The sequence below is a fragment of the Oncorhynchus clarkii genome, chromosome 29 (genome assembly GCF_045791955.1).
Source record: "Oncorhynchus clarkii lewisi isolate Uvic-CL-2024 chromosome 29, UVic_Ocla_1.0, whole genome shotgun sequence".
Classification (NCBI taxonomy): domain Eukaryota; kingdom Metazoa; phylum Chordata; class Actinopteri; order Salmoniformes; family Salmonidae; genus Oncorhynchus; species Oncorhynchus clarkii.
Window position 1 is genome coordinate 16516986 of NC_092175.1, and position 22623 is coordinate 16539608.

The 22623-nt window shown below is 43.0% G+C and overlaps 1 protein-coding gene across 1 annotated transcript in view; it reads left to right on the forward strand.

The window, feature by feature from the left end:
* Positions 1 to 753: 753 nt before the first annotated feature.
* The window catches only part of LOC139388153 (patatin-like phospholipase domain-containing protein 7), a 34625-nt gene continuing 12755 nt past the window's right edge, over positions 754 to 22623 (forward strand). The window contains exons 1-20 of the mRNA XM_071134732.1: positions 754 to 874; positions 7659 to 7750; positions 7939 to 8022; positions 8738 to 8825; positions 9122 to 9201; positions 10883 to 10971; positions 11046 to 11186; positions 11281 to 11440; positions 11753 to 11833; positions 12203 to 12331; positions 12590 to 12670; positions 13095 to 13305; positions 13396 to 13481; positions 13640 to 13795; positions 14183 to 14260; positions 19299 to 19504; positions 19618 to 19749; positions 20425 to 20548; positions 21400 to 21513; positions 21618 to 21685. Of these exons, the coding sequence (XP_070990833.1) occupies positions 7661 to 7750; positions 7939 to 8022; positions 8738 to 8825; positions 9122 to 9201; positions 10883 to 10971; positions 11046 to 11186; positions 11281 to 11440; positions 11753 to 11833; positions 12203 to 12331; positions 12590 to 12670; positions 13095 to 13305; positions 13396 to 13481; positions 13640 to 13795; positions 14183 to 14260; positions 19299 to 19504; positions 19618 to 19749; positions 20425 to 20548; positions 21400 to 21513; positions 21618 to 21685 (2198 nt within the window). The 5' untranslated portion in view covers positions 754 to 874; positions 7659 to 7660. The remainder of the gene's footprint in view (positions 875 to 7658; positions 7751 to 7938; positions 8023 to 8737; positions 8826 to 9121; positions 9202 to 10882; positions 10972 to 11045; positions 11187 to 11280; positions 11441 to 11752; positions 11834 to 12202; positions 12332 to 12589; positions 12671 to 13094; positions 13306 to 13395; positions 13482 to 13639; positions 13796 to 14182; positions 14261 to 19298; positions 19505 to 19617; positions 19750 to 20424; positions 20549 to 21399; positions 21514 to 21617; positions 21686 to 22623) is intronic.

The following is a 22623-nucleotide window of genomic DNA, read 5'->3' on the forward strand; positions in this document are numbered from 1 at the left end:
CGAGACCTAATTTTGAGACCTATGTGTTAATTGTAGGGGTGCCCATGGGGCTGAGGATAAGAAATGTCCCATGCGAGAGATGTACGTTGAGGTTTCCAGGGTTAGAGCTGTCATATGCTGAGGCAGTGAAGAAAGTAGAGGAAGATGGGTCAAGGCCAACAAGTGATATATGTTTCAGTAAGATTTGATTTTTAGCATTTATAGCAATAGTTATCAACTGACCTGCAGGGATGGAATGTACGTTGCAGAAAATTGGGGTCGTGGTGGCAGCTGCAGAGAGGTATTTGGTGGTGCGAGACATCAGACGAGTTACAGGGTGTGTTAAGTGGTGGTGTCCCATCCTTTCAGGTTGTTGGTCTGAGGTAGGACAAAATACATTTAAATAGTGGAGTAGGGTGTTGTTATTTTTTATAAGATGTTATTTAAAAAAAAATGTGTGTTTGATGGTAGGGTATTTTCAAGCAAAGTATAAGGGAGTTGTACTCCAGTCTAGTAGGTGGCGGTAATGCAAAATATATTGGATGTCAACCGACGTTAAACCTCGTCGAAGAAGAATACGGCTTATTTTGGGTGGAGTAAAACATCTCGCTTCGCCTCTTCCTCTCTGACAGTGCTCGTGTAAACAGGAAGTACATAGCTAACTGAGAATATAAACACAACTCTGATAGGATGAGTGCATATAACGATAGCCAATTGGAATGAATTACACTGTGCGTAGTTCTGACGGCAACAGCAGGGATTGACTAGTGATGTAAATGGGTGGGGTTGGGCAGCCAGGAGGAATAGCTTATTTTTATTTTTTTTCTCAACTGTATCATATGGCTAGCTTTGTTGGACGAGAAAGAGAGAAATAGCAAGTCAAGAAAGTTCTAAAGTAAGTTTCCAGCTCCTACATTTCATGAGCTTTATCTTTATGTGATTAGACTTTGTGTGGCTTCGATTGATTGTGACTGTTTCCAACGTTAACCAGCGTTTCTGCTTACTAGTAACGTCAGCCAGGTAACGTAAGCTAGTACATGAACAGTCTATGCACGTCTTCTTGTACACACTAGCGTGCACGTAATAATCGTAATATTTATTGTAGCTAAGTCAAACGCAAATCAGCTAACTAGCTAGCGTCTCGCTTGAAGTTGCCTGGATATTGACTGGGACGTCAAACGTTCAGCCTGCTGCCAGAACTTCTAACTTACCTCTTAACGTTACTAGAGGCTCTAGTACTTGATCATGACTCTCAGTTCCATGATATCTCCCACTCTTTCAGTCCATCAAATTTCCATAACTCCCTCCCCAGGCTCCGGGGCCTGAGAGGGTGGTAATTGTACGTGACCGGTTGGAAAAAGTAATAACCAATTGTTGGGTAGAAGTAAAGATACCTTAATATAAAATGACTCGAGTGAAAGTCATCCAGTAAAATACTACTTCAGTAAAATTCAAAAAGTGTTTTGTTTTAAATATACTTAAGTATCAAAAGTATAAAACAAATCCCTGATATTAAGCAAACCAGACGCAACCATTCTTGTTTTCTTTAGGAATGTATAGGAAAGTAAAAGTTGTCAAAGATATAAAAAGTAGAGTACAGATACCCCTCAAAAAACACTTTAAGGTATTTTTATTTAAGTACTTTACGCCTCTGCTCATGCCAGTACATCGTGTAAATCCTTTCCCCCAAAATCCTTCAGTCCCAGGAACCGCTCTGCCACTTCCACAATAACATACATCCTTCTGGACCTCTGCTCCACCTTAGCAGTGCCATTGACCACCATTGCCATAAAAAAAACAAAAATTCCACCTTCACATGCAACATCTCTGGGTCCTTCTGGTGAGAGCCTGCCCGTGGAGAATGCCTACCGACCACCGTGGACTCTTCAGGGCCACTCAATCCCTAAACCTGTCTCACTGCTGCTGTATATGAGATGATCTGATTAATCCTGACACTAGCCACCTCATCTTCCTTCACCCTCGTCGGGCACTCCAAAGATGTCGCTTCATGGTGCTCACCACAATTGCAACACTTCACTTTCTCCTCACTTCTACAATACATTATAATTCACATATCCCAACTTCACCTGGGTAGGGAGGGGCTCCGCTTTAAAAACAAAAGAACAGACCGACATTTCACTTTCGCTCCATTAACCACTCGATTCAACCGACTTGCATCAATCACTCCAAGAATATGTTTAGTCTGTGCAACATCGACTTCCCACGAGATGCCAGATATTACCACCTTGAAGTGCGCCCTGTTCCGAAGAGACACGGGCAAACCTCTCGAATCGGGTGAGATGCAGCACACACTGATCCTCAGAAGTACATAAAACAAGCCTGCCTTGTGATTATCATAGCCTTTACTTTACCCAGCACTCTCTCCACCAGTTTGGATATCTCAAATTAATGATTCAAGATTGGTAATCCAATCAACTGCTCATCATCAACAAACTGTACTCCTACAAGATACGAAGGAACATTCTCAGCACTGTACTCTACTTTGCTGTTTTCCATTTTCTGTTGTCATATTTTCCTTAATTCTACCGCCATTAGATTCAAGATCCTCAACAGCTTCTGCTTCCGTCATCATTTTTCTCCTCCCAAAAACAAAAGGTTAAATTGATACACACCTTTTTAGGGTTCGTGTTCCCACAAGGCCATATCTTCATGTTATAGCACATGTCTTCTGTCTGTTTTCCGTAAACCTGTTTGAATGAGCTATTTGCGTCTAACACCTGTGAGTAAACGGAAGACGGACACCATAAACATATTGTCTCTGAATAATACTGTCGGCTGCAACGGTGTTAAAACAGTAAGCTGCATTTTGAATTTGTGAAATCATTTTGATTGATATGAAAGTAGAGAGATTTATGTTTTTAGAACCGTACCGCAATTGAGAATTGATTCACATTTAGATGGGATATTTGGCAGATTAGACTTCCAGAGCCAATTCACCTTTAAACACAACATGTAAGGTCCTTGGACTATAAGGAGTAACGTTGGCCCAATAATGGACTAAATCAGTCTAATTTACCTCTAGTCGAGAATACCTGGTTAAATTGTGCTTGGGAGCATTTTTAAACTCTCCATTTTTAAAGTTGGAAAAAATAAGATGTCATTCCTGTGAAAATGTGTGTGCTACATTTTACGTTCATATATATTTTGACATATTTGATGATGTTAGCTATAATACGTTAATTCCCCAATGGTCAGACAAAACGTGAATAGAAACCGCAAATGTCTTGGTAACAGGAAATATGCCTATTTCCATGACACAATTTTTAAAAGTAATTTTTGACTGACCACATGCTTAAACTTAAACTTAAAGGTTACATATCACAACTTCCATTTGAAATCTTTTGGCGATCAGAGCAGCGTTGAGGGAGTCTTATTTGAGTCAGAAAAGTATGTTCATATGACAAGGATAATGTACAAAACCTTGCAGAGAGCATTTCCAACTGAAATCACTTAGAAAAAAATAGAAACTGATGTTGGCACACGATGGAGGGAAAGTTGGAGCTTAACTAACAAAATTACAGTTAACAAAAATGTATGATTAATCCAGTATAAACTAATGTTTAGAATTTATTATGAGACAAAATTCAAAGATTCTACAGCACAACGGCAGAGTCATGTCTTAAATGTAAAACTAATGATGACTCCAATAATCCATGCTTTCTTGGAATGTCCAAAAGTTATGGACGCGAGCTAGAAAGTTGACTGTCAGAAGTATTACAATGTAAAGCTACTTTGAATCTGTTTGTCTGCATATTTCAAGACATACTATATGGGGGTTTGGCGAGATACCCAATGGGTTCGATGATTCTCTTCTCATTATTAACACAATTAAAAAATCTAATTGAATATTGAAATAGCATGGGCGACCGAGAAAAAACTAATTGGAACAATTTAAGGCCAAGTGGCAAACAACAATGCAATCACAAAGGATGGGGGTGTGAGCATGCGGGTCTGGGCAAATGAGATCTACAGCGCCTTCACAAAGTCTTCATACCCCTTGGCTTATTCCACATTTGGTTGTTACAGCCTGAATTCAAAATGGATTAAATATATATTTTGTTCTCAAACATCTATACACAATACCCCATAATGATAAGGTAAAAAGATTTTTTAAAGATTTTTTTTGCTAATTTATTAAAAATAAAACAAATGAATTTACATAACTATTTACACCCCTGAGTCAGTACTTTGTAGAACACCTTTAGCAGTGATTTACAGAGTCTTTCTGGGTAAGTCTCTAAGAGATTTGCACACCTGGATTGTGCAACATTTGTCCATTCTGTTCTTTTCAACATTCTTTATTTCGTTGTTGATCATTGCTAGACAACTGTTGTCAGGTCATAGATTTTCAAGTAGATTTAAGTCAACTGTAACTCAGCCACTCAGGAACATTCACTGTCTTGTTGGTAAGCAACTCCAGTGAAGATTTGGCCTTCCGTTTTAGGTTATTGTCCTGCTGAAAGGTGAATTTCATCTCCCAGTTTATGGTGGAAAGCAGACTGAACCAGGTTTACCTCTAGGATTTTCCCTGTGCTCAGCTCCATTCCATGTATTTTTTTATCCTAAAAAAACTCCCAATTCCTTAGCGATTACAAGCATACCCATAACATGATGCAGCCACCATCAAGCTTGAAAATATGGAGTTGTGGTACTCAGTAATGTTTGGGGAAATACAACACATCACATAACACTTTGTATTCAGGACAAAAAGTAAACTGCTTTGCCACATTTTTTGCAGTATTACTTTATTACTTTTGCAAGCAATATGCAATGTTTTGGAATATATTTATTATGTACAGGCTTTCTTCTTTTCATTCTGTCATTTAGGTTAGTATTGTGGAGTAACTACAATGTTGATCCATCCTCAGTTTTCTCCTTTCACAGCCACTAAACTTTGTAACTGTTTTAAAGTCACCATTGGCCTCATGTTGAGATCCCTGAGCAAGTTTCCTTCCTCTCTAGTAACTAAGTTAGGAAGGCCACCTGTATCTTTGTAGTGACTGGGTGTGTTGATACACCATCCAATGTGTAATGAAACACCATCCAACGTGTAATGAATAACTTCACCATGCTCAAAGGGATATTCTGTGTCAATTTTATTTGTTTTTCTACCCATCTACCAATAGGTGCTCTTCTTTGCCATGCACTGTAAAACCTCCATGGTCTTTGTGGTTGAATCTGTGTTTGAAATTCAGTGCTCGACTGCCAGATGTGTGTGGTACAGAGATGAGGTAGTCATATTGCACACAAAATGAGTCCATGCAATTTACTATGTGACTTGTTACGCACATTTTTAATCCTCAATTTATTTTTGGCTTGCCATAACAAAGAGGTTGAATCCTTATTGACTCAAGACATTTCAGCTTTGGATTTTTTATTAATTTGTAGTAAGAAAAATATTCCACTTTGTCATTATGGGCTATTGTATGTAGCCCAGTGACAAATAAATCTGTATTGAATCCATTTTAAATTGCTGTAACACAACAAAATGTGAATGAGTGAATGTGAAGAGTGAATGAAAAGCAGCCAACGAGTGCTCAGCATATGTGGGAACTACTTCCCCAAACTTTTTGGGAAAAAAGCATTCCAGGTAACACTTTTTTGTTGTTGTTGGTTACTACAGTCGTGGCCAAACGTTTTGAGAATGACACAAATATACATTTTCACAAAGTCTGCTGCCTCAGTGTCTTGAGATATTTTTGTCAGATGTTACTATGGAATACTGAAGTATAATTACAGGCATTTCATAAGTGTCAAAGGCTTTTATTGACAATTACATGAAGTTGATGCAAAGAGTCAATATTTTCAGTGTTGACCCTTCTTTTTCAAGACCTCTGCAATCCGCCCTGGCATGCTGTCAATTAACTTCTGGGCCACATCCTGACTGATGGCAGCCCATTCTTGCATAATCAATGCTTGGAGTTTCAGAATTTGTGAGTTTTTGTTTGTCCACCCGCCTCTTGAGGATTGACCACAAGTTCTCAATGGGATTAAGGTCTGGGGAGATTCCTGGCCATGGACCCAAAATATCAATGTTTTGTTCCCCGAGCCACTTATTTATCACTTTTGCCTTATGGCAAGGTGCTCCATCATGTTGGAAAAGGCATTGTTCGTCACCAAACTGTTCCTGGATGGTTGGGAGAAGTTGCTCTCAGAGGATGTGGTGGTACCATTCTTTATTCATGGCTGTGTTCTTAGGCAAAATTGTGAGTGAGCCCATTCCCTTGGCTGAGAAGCAACCCCACACATGAATGGTCTCAGGATGCTTTACTGTTGGCATGACACAGGACTGATGGTAGCGCTCACCTTATCTTCTCCGGACAAGTTTCTTTCCAGATGCCCCAAACAATCGGAAAGGGGATTCATCAGAGAAAATGACTTTACCCCAGTCCTCAGCAGTCCAATCCCTGTACCTTTTGAAAAATATCAGTCTGTCCCTGATGTTTTTCCTGGAGAGAAGTGGCTTCTTTGCTGCCCTTCTTGACATCAGGCCATCCTCCAAAAGTATTCTCCTCACTGTGCGTGCAGATGCACTCACACCTGCCTGCTGCCATTCCTGAGCAAGCTCTGTACTTGTGGTGCCCCGATCCTGCAGCTGAATCAACTTTAGGAGACGGTCCTGGCGCTTGCTGGACTTTCTTGGGCGCCCTGAAGCCTTCTTCACAACAATTGAACCGCTCTCCTTGAAGTTCTTGATGATCCGATAAATTATTAATTTAGGTGCAATCTTACTGGCAGCAATATCCTTGCCTGTGAAGCTCTTTTTGTGCAAAGCAATGATGACATCACATGTTTCCTTGCAGGTAACCATGGATGACAGAGGAAGAACAATGATTCCAAGCACCACCCTCATTTTGAAGCTTCCAGTCTGTTATTCGAACTCAATCAGCATGACAGAGTGATCTCCAGCCTTGTCCTCGTCAACACTCACACCTGTGTTAACGAGAGAATCACTGACATGATGTCAGCTGGTTCTTATGTGGCAGGGCTGAAATGCAGCAGAAATGTTTTTTTGGGGATTCAGTTCATTTGCATGGCAAAGAGGGACTTTGCAATTAATTGCAATTCATCTGATCACTCTTCATAACATTCTGGAGTATATGCAAATTGCCATCATACAAACTGAGGCAGCAGACTTAGAAAATGTATATTTGCGTCATTCTCAACTGTTGGCCACAACTGTACATGTTGTCTTCAATATTATTCTACAATGTAGAAAATAGTAAAAATAAAGATAAACCCTGGAATGAGTAGGTGTGTCCTTTAAATATTATTTAAAAAATAAGAATTTTCTGATACAAGACAGAATTCATTGTTCCTTCAATGATGGCAAGTCATCCAGGTCCTGAGGCAGCAAAGCATCTCCAAAGCATCACACTACCACCGTTGGTATGAAGTGCAGTGTTTGTTCCCTTTATCTAATATTAGGTTTTGGTTGAAGATCTGATAACATTCGGTGTCCAAAATATGTAAAAATATAGGCTCAGAAAGGGGCAAATACTTGTTTGCGGCACTGTATCACATTGTACACCAGATAATCTGTAGCTGGAATGTGCGAGCTACTTTAGCAACTTTCTCCATCCCTGCTTTTCGCACCCCATTTTTGTGTGTGTGTGCGTGTGTGCGGTGTGTGTGTGTGTGTGTGTGTGTGTGTGTAGGAATGGGCGGCGAAGAGGATACTGATGACCAGTGCAGTTGGACCAGTGCGTTGAGTCACAATCTCAACGATGACATGTCAGGACTGAAAACGGTATCTTAAGTCCAGCAAATGCCATGTTCTATTACATCATTTATTTTCAAACACTCCTATCACAATATTGATTCCTGTGTGTGTGTGTGTGTGTGTGGGGAGGGGGGGGTTACTGGATCTATAAATCTTTGCATTTGTCTGCACTCTACATCAATTATTTATGACTTTGTTTGCCTGTTTCTCCACAGTACTTAGCAGGAAAGGTGCCCAGCAGGGAGGATATCAGGGCACGTGTCCAGCAGTTTGTGGAGGAGAGGATGCAGACTACCATGGTACAGAGATCCACTAAGCTTTATGAACGTGAATGTGTACTTAGCTAGGGTGTATTTATTGTCGCACACCTTAGCAAAACGTTTTCACCGCAGAAAATCTTTTCGCAACAGCATACCATTTTTTGTTAGACAAATTCAGTTTGGTCCCTCCCTGTTTCGCTCTGTTAGCTTCTGTTTACCTCCGATCGGTTCTGATGCTTCCTAGTGAGTACACCCGGGTGTATTTACTAGGACGCTAACTGGACGTACCTGATCTTGTCCAATAGAAACTTGTTTACATTGCAGCAAAAAAAATGTCATTTGTGAAACGTTTTGGTACTGTTTGCTATGGTGTGCATGCACTAGTGAATACACCCCAGATAAACTTCTATTTCCATGCGTGCAAAACATTTTAATAAAGCAGAAAACCTAACATAATAACCATAGTAAAGTCTCTGGCCTTCTGAAAGTAAATCCTACATCAACAATGTCTAGTAAAGCCTCCTTAGGCACCAAGAATAAACAAAAAGAGGAAGGAGGTCTTTGATGTAGCCCCCCCACCTCCCCCTTTGGTCTCTACATGACTTCTTGATCGGACTTCAGTGATCATGTTTGTTGTTGTTAGAATGTTCTGTGGTTCCCGGTGCCTGTGTCTGACACCAAACTAGCCATAGAATAGAATAGAACACTGTAATTGAATGGATCTTTATGGTAATAACTTTGTTTTGTTGTCCAGTTGACTGGCGTGCTGATCGGGGCTGTGGTGGCAGTTTCTCTAATTGGCATCGTGGTGCTCTTCCTCTATAGAAGATACAAGCTGGCCAGTGAGTCATCCATCCTCTTCCTCCCCACTTCATGGGACAAACATGAGGGGCAAGGAAACAGTTGATATTAAACTTTGACATTAAAGTAATTGAACACATTTGGTGGCAAATGACAAAGTATAACCACATCGGCATAATAATAGGAAATAATAACGGGACTTATGAATTGGACCTGAACAGAGAAGTCCTATGTTTTACGGGACAGCGTTCATTGTTCATTTGTTGTATGCTCAGTAGCCACTGTTGCACAAGTGCTGTTATCTTTGTTGATAGCATGTTGTTGTGTCTATTCGAAGGTGGACAGCAGGCTGTTCCCCGCTATCGCTTCAGGAAGAGAGACAAGGTGCTCTTCTACGGCCGGAAGATTATGAGGAAGGTTAGTCATTATTGGTCTGTGTTCCAAATGGCACCCTAGTCCCTTTATAGTGCCACTACTTTTGACCAGGGACCATAGGGATCTCTGAGCGTTAAGGCTAAGAAGTTTGGTTAGGACCCGGGTTTGAATTCCGGCCAGGGGTATCACCCGAATTCGCGACAATACTACTTTTACCTGGGAAAATGGAAGTGATTCTTCCCCAAGTCACTCAGCTCTCTGCCATGCATTACGTATCAGGGCCCATATTCATGTGAACATTTAATACACTTTTTAAATAAGGCTGTAACGTAACAGAATGTGGAAAAAGTCGAGGGGCCTGAATACTTTCCGAATGCCCTGTATATATTGACACCCTCGCACTTTTATTAAATAATTATTTATTCTAAAATCAGGTAGAGAATTTAAAAAAAAAACTTTTGGTTACAGCTATTGCAGAACCAATTTTATTTTTGTCAACTTAAGTTTACAATTTTAATTAGGAATATAAAGACAAAGTGCATTTGCAAAATGATTGACACCCCATACCTAATACTTTCTTGTACAACCTTAGGCCAAGAGAACTGTCAACAAGTACTTATTGTTGCTGTCAATGAGCTTGCTGCTTTCTACTGGCAAATTGGCCCAATCTTCTGCAGCAAACTGCTCTGTTTGAGGTGTGCCACCACCAGCTGCTGTTTTCATGTTTCATAACTGCTGTTATGGATGTGATTCAGGTCTGGCCTCTTTGCTGGCCACTCCAGAACATTCCAGGGTGCTTTTGATGTGTGTTTGGGGTCTTTGTCCTGCTGGAAGACCCACAACCTTCATCAGAGGCACCGGTTTGAATCCCGAGTCGACAAGGTGAAAAATCAGTTCATGTGCCTTCTGAGCAAGGCACTTTTTTATTTATTTTATTTAACCAGGAAAAGCTCATTGAGACCCAGAGTCTCTTTTTCAAGGGAGACCTGGCCAAGAAGGCAGCAACAATCAATACATTACAGAAATAAAACATACAACAACATGATCCACCCTATAAAAAAAAGCATTTGCACTCCTCTGTAACAGTCTCTCCCATCAATATTTAAAATCATTCAGTGGCACTAACATATACTGTAGATGGATTGTAGACTATTCCATGCCTCTGGTGCACAAGAAGAGAAGGCAGTCTTGCCTAATACTGTGAATGTCCTGGGGATTTTAAGTAGCAACCACCTAGCAGACCGGGTATGGTAACTGCTGGCGGTGAAGGAGACCAGACTACAGAGGTAAAGAGGGAATTTACCTAAAAGGGCTTGGTAGATGAACACATACAAATGTATCTTTCTGCGCATATAAAGTGAGGTCCAACCTACCATTTTGTACAAGGTGCAATGGTGGGTGAGTGACTTGGCATTTGTTTATCATGCATCCTTGCTCTTTATTACAGAGTCCAGTCTCTTAACCATAATTGCTCCATGACAAATGAGCACCACAAAGTGCAAGGGGTGACAAAACTGTGTCTTCTGATGATAAGAAATGTCAGTTACATGTTTCCCCACTAGGGGGCAGAGCGAATTAGCATTTTGTGCTTTTGGGAACTCATTCCTTCCTTCCTTCCTTCCTTCCTTCCTTCCTTCCTTCCTTCCTTCCTTCCTTCCTTCCTTCCTTCCTTCCTTCCTTCCTTCCTTCCTTCCTTTGTTGTCTCTCTCTCTGTCACTCACAGGTCCAGACCCTTTCCTCAACTCCATCTTCTACCTCGGTGTCCAAGCTGCGCCCTCGGAAGAGACCCAAAGTCCTGAGTATAGCTCGCAGGTACCATCTCTACTCAAAACTACCGATCAGGAAGGGTGCACTAGTCTCTGCTATTTAATGTGTTTGTGTTCCAGGATCCTGCGTATCCGTAAGGAGCCCCCTACTCTGCAGCCCAAGGAACCCCCTCCCTCCCTGCTGGAGGCGGACCTGACTGAGTTTGATGTTCAGAACTCCAACCTGCCCTCAGAGGTCCTCTACATGCTCAAAAACGTCCGGTAATCACAACCACACACGCACACACGCGAACACCAGTAGCATTGTGTGTGTGTGTGTTCTGTGTCACTCTTTGCTGTCTCCCTCTGTTCTCAGGGTGCTGGGCCACTTTGAAAAGCCTCTGTTCCTGGAGCTGTGTCGTCACATGGTCTTTGTGGAGCTGCAGGAGGGGGAGGGGCTGTTCCGGCCGGGCGACGACGACGACAGCATCTACGTTGTCCAGGATGGACGTCTGGAACTCTGCATCCACGAGAACGTAAGACTGGGCTAGAATACACAATGAAACCTACTGTAGACGAGCTCAGCGCCAGCTAAGTCAATATCAGACTTATTTTTATAAGTTATTCTTTGCACCTAGGGGAACTTATCTTTCTGGACAAAAATTTGACCAACTGGGGACATTTTGTTAGGTATAGAATTAAGTTTAGGGTTAGATTTGGGGTTAGGAGCTAGGGTTAAAGTTAGGTTTTTGGGTTAGGGTTAGGTGCAGTGAAAATAGGATTTTGAATGAGACTGATTTGTGTGTCCCCACAAGGTTAGTTATCCGTGTGTGTGTGTGTGTGTACAGGATGGCACAGAGCCGGTTGTGAAGGACGTGCTCCCGGGGGACAGTGTCCACAGCCTGCTCAGTATTCTGGACATCATCACCGTGAGTTTACTGCGGTCTTATAGGGCACCTTATGCACCATACAAGGAATTAGCTGTCATTTGGGACGCGTCCTATGTCTTCCCTCCATCTGACATGTGTCACACCCCGCCTCTGTCCTCCTCACCTCTGGCTTATCCTCTCCATCCATCTCTCCCTCCTCCCCGTCCTGTCCTCCATCCATCCATCTCTCTGCCTTTTGTCTCTTCACTACTGTACCTCTATTCATCTGTTCATGTTTCCCCTTCTCTTTTCAGACATCACTCCTCCCTCTCCTCCTTCCTGTTTTTCTGATTTCACCTCCTCCCCTGTCTCTTTTGTCCTCTCTCTCTCCCCCTCCCTGTGTGATTGGTTGGTTCCTGTGTTCCTCAGGGTTACCCCGCCCCCTATAAGACTGTGTCAGCGCGGGCTGCGTCTCGCTCCACTATCCTGCGTCTGCCCGCCTCAGCCTTCCAGTCTGTGTTTGAGAAGTACCCCGAGACTCTGGTGCGCGTCATTCAGGTACGGCCCCAACCTCAGCCCACTCCCGAACACACTTCAAACAAACAACCCCCCCCCCCCCCCTAATGGCAAGGGCTGCATCCCAAATCCACCTTATTCCCTATTGGCCTGTTTGGGACACACCCAAGGGTGAATACTCTGCCTAACCTGAGTTGAAAGTACACCCTGATTGTTCTGGGAGGTCTTTTATTTTGGCTGTATCACAGGCATTGTTGTGTAGTGGTGTTGGATCCACCTTGGTGTTTGTTTGTGTTCCAGATAATCATGGTGCGACTCCAGAGAGTGACTTTCCTGGCGTTACATAATTACCTGGGCCTAACCACAGAGCTCTTCAACCCGGTAACACACACACACACACACACACACACACACACATTAAGCCCAGCATCATAACGCTATCCTCCCTGCGGAATCATAAAGCTCAGTGAAAATGAATAACATGGATCCCAAGCCTCTATAAATAACATAAAGGGCAGTAACACTGATGGAAGAGCAACGGCAAGAGGGTTTAAAAGTTATGTCACTCAGACCCTCCCTGACCCAATCTTCTCCAACAGCCACATTATTCTACAGTGGAATTCTGTCATACAGATTGGATTTTCTCTAGTATTCATTCTATTGTTCACCCACCTCATATTGCATTCTCTTTATAGCCAATCAAACATGCATCCAAGGCCACATTTGTTGTGTTATTAGTGAAATGCATGATTAGGTTGATATGGGGTGAATAGTTAATGCAATATTTTGCCTCTTTGATTGACAGGAGCGTCAGGCGGTCCCCTTGGTGGCGGTTGCTGGGGTGATAGAGGGGAGTCCGGGCAGGATCCCACGCAGACCCCACTTTCAGGAGGACCCAGTCTTCGCCCCCACACCTGCACTCGCAGAAACCTCCTCGGACACAGAAGCCGGAAAAGAGAGCCTGTCCAACGCCTTTAGGAAGACTCGCTCTATCTCTATGCCCACTGACGGCACAGGTAGGCTTGTCCCCGCCCAGTGCTGCAACTACACTCACTTGGGACTTCACACGTACACTATGCCCATCAATACCTCTCTCTGCTCAGCAGGGGTGACGGGGATCGACCTGAACATGGCGTACGAGCGAGCCAGAGTCACCATAGACGAGCGCCCCTCCAGCCCTGTCATTTATAAAGTGAGCCCCCTTTTCTCCCTCTGCCTATGGGCCCTGGTCAAAAGTAGTGCACTAAATATGGAATAGGTTGCCATATGGGACGCAGGTCACTGTCAGACCTCTGCCTCACTCATGTCTGAACCCCCTCCCCCTCCCTCTCTCCCCTCACCTTCCTCCAGTCCATCCTGAAGAAGAGTGTGACCATGCAGCACACGCCCTCTGCCGTGTTCCACTATACGGACAGCGGGGGGCGCTCCGACACCGTCCACCCCAGCAAGGTCAGCTCCATCTTTCAGGCTGCCAAGAAAGACCTGCTAGGCATCATCCAGCTGCAGGTGAGACGTTTCGGACCGGGAGTACCATATAGATCTATAGTATATTGTTAAATACACAGAAATATAATTACTAGACATTCCAATGTGAGTCATTCCAGTGTGACGGGTGGATCGGCGGCCGCATGTATTCTATTTCTCACTGTAATGCTCTCCATAGAGGTAGAATAACTAGAACAGTCGTCACCTTTCAAGTCATTCTTCTGTCCATGTGTGGATCGGCGGCCATATGCTGTTCTACATCTATGGAGAGCACTACTGTGAGACGGTACCGAGGGTGTTCCCGGGAACTTAGCTCTTGCGGCCTCACGTTCTCTCTCGTCAATGTCTGAATCCCTAGCAGTCTCTCACCTTAATCCTGCTGTACCATAATCTCTCCCTCTCTGTCAGGACCCTGGTCTGTTGGAGGGCAGGGTGACTCTGCACCAGGTCAAAGCAGGCTCTGTGGTGGCCAGACAGGGAGACCAGGTCAGAGCACCATACTGTCTGCTTTACTTCATCAACCTGGTTCTCCTCTTTGGTCATACCTATCCACACCGGGGTTCAAATACTACTTGGAAGCATTCCTTTGACTGTGCTTGATTGAACTTCCATAGCTTAATGGACCAATAGAATAATCCGAACACTGGGGAAATTACAACATTTCCTCCCCACTGTCACACTGATGCAATTCCACAAAATGCGCAACATGTATAGCAGAAAAAATTAAATGGGACATTATACAAACAGGTTGTCACATTAATGTATTTAGCACACAAATTCGCCATATATTCAAAGCACACGCATAATTGACACTGGATTGGACAATCGACTGCACACGAAAACTGAATGTCAGAACTGAAAATAAACAGAATGCCGTCTCGTCAGAACTGAAATTTCTATCCCCTTCTGACCCACAAATGAAAGCCCAGACGTGGTCCAACATCACAGAAATGAAAGAGCTGCGGGCGGCAGCGACGTGAGGAGAAGAGGAAACAGCCATTGTGCCTAGAAAAGGCGCAGAGACAGAAACTCTTTAGTTAGGATCAACTGAATGAGGAAAATATTGGAATTAAGTAGGCTAATGCAATTTGAGTAATTTATCAAATTCTGGCTTCTACTGAAACTCCTAAAGTCATATCCAACCGTCATACTAATTTAAAGCAATAGTCGTGTGTGTGTGTGTGTGTGGTCACCTAGGTTATCATTTCAGCACTGTTTTGATTGTGATCGCGCTGTTTTGAGACAAGCGCAGGGGACACGTCTAGATAAATCAATCAATATCAAATTTGTGTTTAGCACTGAATCTCCATTTGGATATTTGGTAACAATTAGGCTGGGAAAATGTTTGCTAAGTTAAGGTTAGTGCTAATGATCATCTTTACTCTTGTTTGCTCATATGCAGTTGAAGTCAGAAGTTTGCATACACTTAGGTTGGAGTCATTAAAACTCGTTTTTCAACCACTCCACAAATTTATTGTTAACAAACTATAGTTGTGGCAAGTCGGTTAGGACATCTACTTTGTGCATGGCACAACAATTTTTTTTCTCCAACAATTGTTTACAGACAGATTATTTCACTTATAATTCACTATATCACAATTCCAGTGGGTCAGAAGTTTACATACACTGAGTTGACTGTGCCTTTAAACAGCTTGGAAAATTCCAGAAAATGATATCATGTTCTCAGAAACTTCTGATAGGCTAATTGACATAATTTGAGTCAATTGGAGGTGTACCTCTGGATGCATTTCAAGGCCTAACTTCAAACTCAGTGGTCCTTTGCTTGACATCATGGGAAAATCAAAAGAAATCAGCCAAGACCTCATAACAACAATTGGTAGACCTCCACAAGTCTGGTTCATCCTTGGGAGCAATTTCCAAACGCCTGAAGGTACCACGTTCATCTGTACAAACAATAGTACGCAAGTATAAACACCATGGAACCACGCAGCCGTCATACCGCTCAGGAAGGAGACGCATTCTGTCTCCTAGAGATGAACGTACTTTGGTGCGAAAAGTGCAAATCAATCCCAGAAAAACAGCAAAGGACCTTGTGAAGATGCTGGAGAAAACGGGTACAAAGTATCTATATCCACAGTAAAACGAGTCCTGAAGCGAAATATCCCGAAATGCCGCTCAGCAAGGAAGAAGCCACTGCTCCAGAACCACCATAAAAAAAGCCAGACTACGGTTTGCAACTGCACATGGGGACAAAGATCGTACTTTTTAGAGAAATGTCCTCTGGTCTGATGAAACAAAAATAGAACTGTTTGGCTATAATGACCATCCCAACCTTGAAGCACGGGGGTTGCAGCTCATGTTGTGAGGGTGCTTTGCTGCAGGAGGGACTGGTTCACTTCACAAAATAGATGGCATTATGTGGATATATTGAAGCAACATCTCAAGAGATCAGTCAGGAAGTTAAAGCTTGGTCGCAAATGGTTCTTCCAAATGGACAATGACCCCAAGCATACTTCCAAAGTTGTGGCAAAATGGCTTAAGGACAACAAAGTCAAGGTATTGGAGTGGCCATCACAAAGCCCTGACCTCAATGTTATAGAAAATGTGTGGGCAGAACTGAAAAGGCGTGTGCGAGTAAGGAGGCCTACAAACCTGACTCTGTTACACCAGCTCTGTCAGGAGTAATGGGACAAAATGCACCCAACTTATTGTGGGAAGCTTGTGGAAGGCTACCCAAAACGTTTGACCTAAGTTAAATAATTTAAAGGCAATGCTACCAAATACTAATTGAGTGTATGTAAACTTCTGACCCAATGCGAATGTGATGAAAGAAATAAAAGCTGAAATAAATCATTCTCTCTACTATTATTCTGACATTTCACATTCTTTAAAAAAAGTGGTGATCCTAACTGACGCGGCATTTTTACTAGGATTAAATGCCAGGAATTGTGAAAAACTGAGTTTAAATGTATTTGGCTAAAGTGTATGTAAACTTCCGACTTCAACTGTATTAGCTGATTTTGCTAGCATGTTATACAAGTAGATTTTTCTCTTCAGCCTTGTCCTATTCCTGACCAAAAGCCTTTGACTTGTCTGATAATCAGTGTGATTTTGTTTCTCTGAATCTGTCTGTATATTTGGTTAATTGACCTCTGGCTGGACAAGTGAAAGTGAAAGCTCATTTGTTTTCTCATCTATCACTGATCAGAAACCTTGAGCGTGCAATAACGTAGCCTAAATCAAGTGTATTACTGACGCAAGTAGTAGCCTTATATAGAGCCTAGGCTATTTCCCTGTCGTCCCAATCCCACTGAAACCCCAAATACTGACTCCTGTCTCGCATGAAAATTCCTAACTTTATTCTGTAATCCATAGGTTGCATGATCGAAGCAGGTTTCTCGCCTATATACAGTGCCTTGCGAAAGTATTCGGCCCCCTTGAACTTTGCAACCTTTTGCCACATTTTAGGCTTCAAACATAAAGATATAAAACTGTATTTTTTTGTGAAGAATCAACAACGAGTGGGACACAATCATGAAGTGGAACGACATTTATTGGATATTTCAAACTTTTTTAACAAATCAAAAACTGAAAAATTGGGCGTGCAAAATTATTCAGCCCCTTTACTTTCAGTGCAGCAAACTCTCTCCAGAAGTTCAGTGAGGATCTCTGAATGATCCAATGTTGACCTAAATGACTAATGATGATAAATACAATCCACCTGTGTGTAATCAAGTCTCCGTATAAATGCACCTGCACTGTGATAGTCTCAGAGGTCCGTTAAAAGCGCAGAGAGCATCATGAAGAACAAGGAACACACCAGGCAGGTCCGAGATACTGTTGTGAAGAAGTTTAAAGCCGGATTTGGATACAAAAAGATTTCCCAAGCTTTAAACATCCCAAGGAGCACTGTGCAAGCGATAATATTGAAATGGAAGGAGTATCAGACCACTGCAAATCTACCAAGACCTGGCCGTCCCTCTAAACTTTCAGCTCATACAAGGAGAAGACTGATCAGAGATGCAGCCAAGAGGCCCATGATCACTCTGAATGAACTGCAGAGATCTACAGCTGAGGTGGGAGACTCTGTCCATAGGACAACAATCAGTCGTATATTGCACAAATCTGGCCTTTATGGAAGAGTGGCAAGAAGAAAGCCATTTCTTAAATATATCCATAAAAAGTGTTGTTTAAAGTTTGCCACAAGCCACCTGGGAGACACACCAAACATGTGGAAGAAGGTGCTCTGGTCAGATGAAACCAAAATTGAACTTTTTGGCAACAATGCAAAATGTTATGTTTGGCGTAAAAGCAACACAGCTCATCACCCTGAACACACCATACCCACTGTCAAACATGGTGGTGGCAGCATCATGGTTTGGGCCTGCTTTTCTTCAGCAGGGACAGGGAAGATGGTTAAAATTGATGGGAAGATGGATGGAGCCAAATACAGGACCATTCTGGAAGAAAACCTGATGGAGTCTGCAAAAGACCTGAGACTGGGACGGAGATTTGTCTTCCAACAAGACAATGATCCAAAACATAAAGCAAAATCTACAATGGAATGGTTCAAAAATGAACATATCCAGGTGTTAGAATGGCCAAGTCAAAGTCCAGACCTGAATCCAATCGAGAATCTGTGGAAAGAACTGAAAACTGCTGTTCACAAATGCTCTCCATCCAACCTCACTGAGCTCGAGCTGTTTTGCAAGGAGGAATGGGAAAAAATTTCAGTCTCTCGATGTGCAAAACTGATAGAGACATACCCCAAGCGACTTACAGCTGTAATCGCAGCAAAAGGTGGCGCTACAAAGTATTAACTTAAGGGGGCTGAATAATTTTGCACGCCCAATTTTTCAGTTTTTGATTTGTTAAAAAAGTTTGAAATATCCAATAAATGTCGTTCCACTTCATGATTGTGTCCCACTTGTTGTTGATTCTTCACAAATAAATACAGTTTTATATCTTTATGTTTGAAGCCTAAAATGTGGCAAAAGGTCGCAAAGTTCAAGGGGGCCGAATACTTTTGCAAGGCACTGTATATGTCAAAATACCGCTATGACATTTCCCCTGCTTCTCTGCACTCGTATCGCTGCCCATATGAGAGCCTACTTAGAGAATGTGTGATCAACACACTGTATGAAGGTCTATATGGATATATTTTTTTTTAAGAATTGGTCCCCGTTAAGAGATTAATATTTAAACAATTTCCTCGGGGTAGCCTAGGCCTACTGCTGAAAATGCGCTGAGTTAATTGAGGAACATCGTCACGCTCCAAATTTATGAACATATTGTTTCGCAATTCACAACAATGTCATTGGCGATCAAAGTTACACTCATGACCAAATATCAGTTTCACTTGCTGTGAAATCTGGACATAGAGGAGCAGCCAAGTCGACAATGTGGCCCAGCGGCAATCTTATTTTGGGAGAACCCTAGCATAGTGACCATTTCTTGGTTTTTAAATTGGCACTTCCAATTTTTCCGGTATAAATATGAATTATTCCCAGGATATGAACTTGGTTGATTTCCTGGAAAGTATTCATCCCAGTGTGTTTTGCAGGAGGTGAGTGTGCAGTTTGTGATCTTGGGCCTGCTGCATGTGTACCAGCGGATGATCGACCGAGAGGAGGACACATGTCTGTTTGTGACCCACCCCGGGGAGCTGGTGGGCCAGCTGGCTGTACTGACCGGCGAGCCCCTCATCTTCACTGTCCGAGCCCACCGAGACTGCAGCTTCCTCTCCATTTCCAAGACCCACTTCTACGAGTGAGGCACTGGGAATACACACTGTCGTGCACATGTATTTCATATGCATACATGCATGCACACTCTGACATTTATGTGTGTGTGTGTGTGTGTGTGTGTGTCCCATCGCTCAGGATCATGCGTGCAGAACCCACAGTGGTGCTGAACGTAGCTCACACGGTCGTTCGGAGGATGTCGTCCTTCGTCAGGCAGATAGACTTTGCTCTGGACTGGATGGCTGTGGAGGCCGGCCGGGCAGTCTACAGGTAGGTAAACCCCTCTGTCCACACCGATGTCTATCACACTCAGTTCAGCTTGACTGCCTTCACTGATCTACAGTATTTCCATCTACAATGAATCCCCAAGTGTGATTAGTCTTAAAGGGATACGGCGAGATTTCAAGATTTGAGGTTGTTTTTCTACGTACCATTTCTATGTATCTGCATGCAGGTTTGGAGATGATTTAAAGTTAGCATATCTTTATTTTAGCGCAATTGCTGGAAGTCTCCCGGTACATTAGCCAGCTCCTCCTCAAAAGCAGGGGAATAAGACTTAACTACTCCAAAGCTGGGTGGTTGGTCATTTATAGTCTCACAAAGTAGTCGTTATTTGTGTCATCTTTTTAATTTGACTGATGATAATAAGAAACGAGATTCTATCCACTTCCTTGTTCTCTGTCGCATAGAGATGGCAGCGCATCTGTCCCATTATTGCGTCTGTTAGCGCACGGGACTTCAATCATCTCCAAACGGCACCCGGAGACATAAAAATGGATTCCGTGAGTTCGTCTGACTCTGGGCAAGGAGAGAAAAAAGACTGAAATCACACAATATCCCTTTTAACCTCAAACATGATAATGAAAGTCAAGACATTACTACAATCCAATTCGGGAAGCGTGAATTTGTCTGGCTACAGTTGAAACAATACTCTCTCTCTCTCAGACAGGGGGATAAGTCAGACAGCACCTTCATAGTTCTGAGTGGCCGTCTGCGCTCCGTCATCATGAAGGAGGACGGCAAGAAGGAGCTGACCGGAGAGTACGGCCGCGGTGACCTCATCGGCGTGGTAAGGGGTCAAATGTCAGGTGGCACAATGGGTGGTACCATTTTAAAAACGCAGCCGCCGTAGCATAAACAATGCCGGGCTTTTAAAGAATTCATCGTTTTTTATTGATTGTAGATGTAAGCAAACCCATTTAGACACCGACACGGTTTTATGCAGGGTCATGAGTACGCCCCACCGTGACATGGCTATTCACAACATCTCAGAGGTGTGTGTGTGTGTGTGTGTGTGTGTCTCTTTAATTCACTGCATTACGCTCCCATTGGCTGACGTGGATTTGCATTGCTGTGACGATGCCTATGCTGCTAAGAATACCTGCCTGAGGCGAATCGTCCGATGCCATGGTTACCGGCTCCAGACGGTAGCCGTAGTTACGGTGTCCGTGAGGACAGAGTCAGGAGAGCGTGGAATGCGAGGATACAGAATTAGCCCATGTGTGTACCAGCAGCACAGTGTTATTACAGAGAGAGAGATCAATCGGTTTGATATGAAAGGTCACTGCCTGGCTGGCTTGTTGACGCTGATGAAAATGGACACGAGAATCACCGGGGCTTAAAAAGTCTGGCTCTCCATGCTTTTCTTGGTCCGTTCCTCTGATCACTCATTTTTTATGTTAAATAGTTATTTACATTTTCTGCACCAGTAAGTGCTTTTTAAAGAACTAAATATGTTCCTATTTGTAGGGCTAAGATCACTTCAACTCCAAATGAAAACAAGGAATGTGCAATGATTATTAAATCAATTGCAAGAGTGTTAAGGGGTAAGTTTGGTGCATAGTTCCTGTATAATGATGGAGGGATGATTCGCAGTGTTGACCAATGGGAGCCTCTGGTGGTTGTTGTGTCCCCGTCCAGGTGGAGGCCCTGACCCATCAGAACAGAGCCACCACGGTGCATGCAGTACGTGACTCCGAGCTGGCCAAACTACCAGAGGGAGCACTCGGCTACATTAAGAGGAAGTTCCCACAGGTATGTAAGTCAACTGGCTTCATAGACTTAGATACACGACTCTAATACCCAAAAACATGTTTTAACATCGGCAGCGCCATTGAGGACTTTCACCATTTGTGTAGGAAACTGGGTGGGAAGGATCATATCATTCCATCAAGGTCATTCGGAGGGATCAGCCAATCAATTGTGAGTAGGGCTGTTGCGGTGACTGTATTACCGCCACACCGGCGGTCACGAGTCATGAAGGCAGTCAAATTCTACGTGACCATTTAGTCACGGTAATTAGGCTTCTCCAAGCTCTGATGCTGCTGATGGTCATTAGTAGACTACCAAACTTGATAACTGCCTGGTACTCAGCACTCTATTGTCCCTCTAATCACTGACATCCATGCAAATAGTTCGAAAATCTAATCAAACACTTCATGAGCTCATGCTGCGCAACATTTCTATAGGCTATGCAGTTGCATGAGAAAACAGTGATGGCCTCTATTAAAAAGAGGAGGATTTCTATAGCTTTCTATAGGCTAGGCCTACTATATTTATTTGTCAACTTTCCTAATGTTAAGCACATTGTTTATCTTTACAACCGGAGTAGCCTTTTGTTAAGAAGCCTTTTGGACTTGGACTTGGCGCTCCGGTACCGCTTGATGTGCGGTAACAGAGAACAGTCTATGACTAGGGTGGCTGGAGCTTTTGACAATTTTTAGGGCTTTTCTCTGACATCGCCTGGTATAGAGGTTCTGGATGGTAGTAAGCTTAGCCCTAGTGATGTACTGGGCCGTAAGCACTACCCTCTGTAGGCCGAGCAGTTGCCATTCCAGGCAGTGATGCAACCAGTCAGGCTCTCAATGGTGCAGCTGTGGGACCTTTTGAGGATCATAGGACCCATGCCAAATCTTTTCAGTCTCCTGTGGGGGAATAAGCTTTGTTTTCACGACTGTCTTGGTGTGTTTGGACCATGACAGTTTGTTGTTGTTGTGGACACCAAGGAACTTGAAGCTCTCAACCTGATCTACTACAGCCCCACTACTGTATATACTTTCTTTTTTTTCTACTGTCATTGACTTGTTTATTGTGTTTTTGGCTTGTTTACTCCATGTGTAACTCTGTGTTGTCTGTGCCACACTG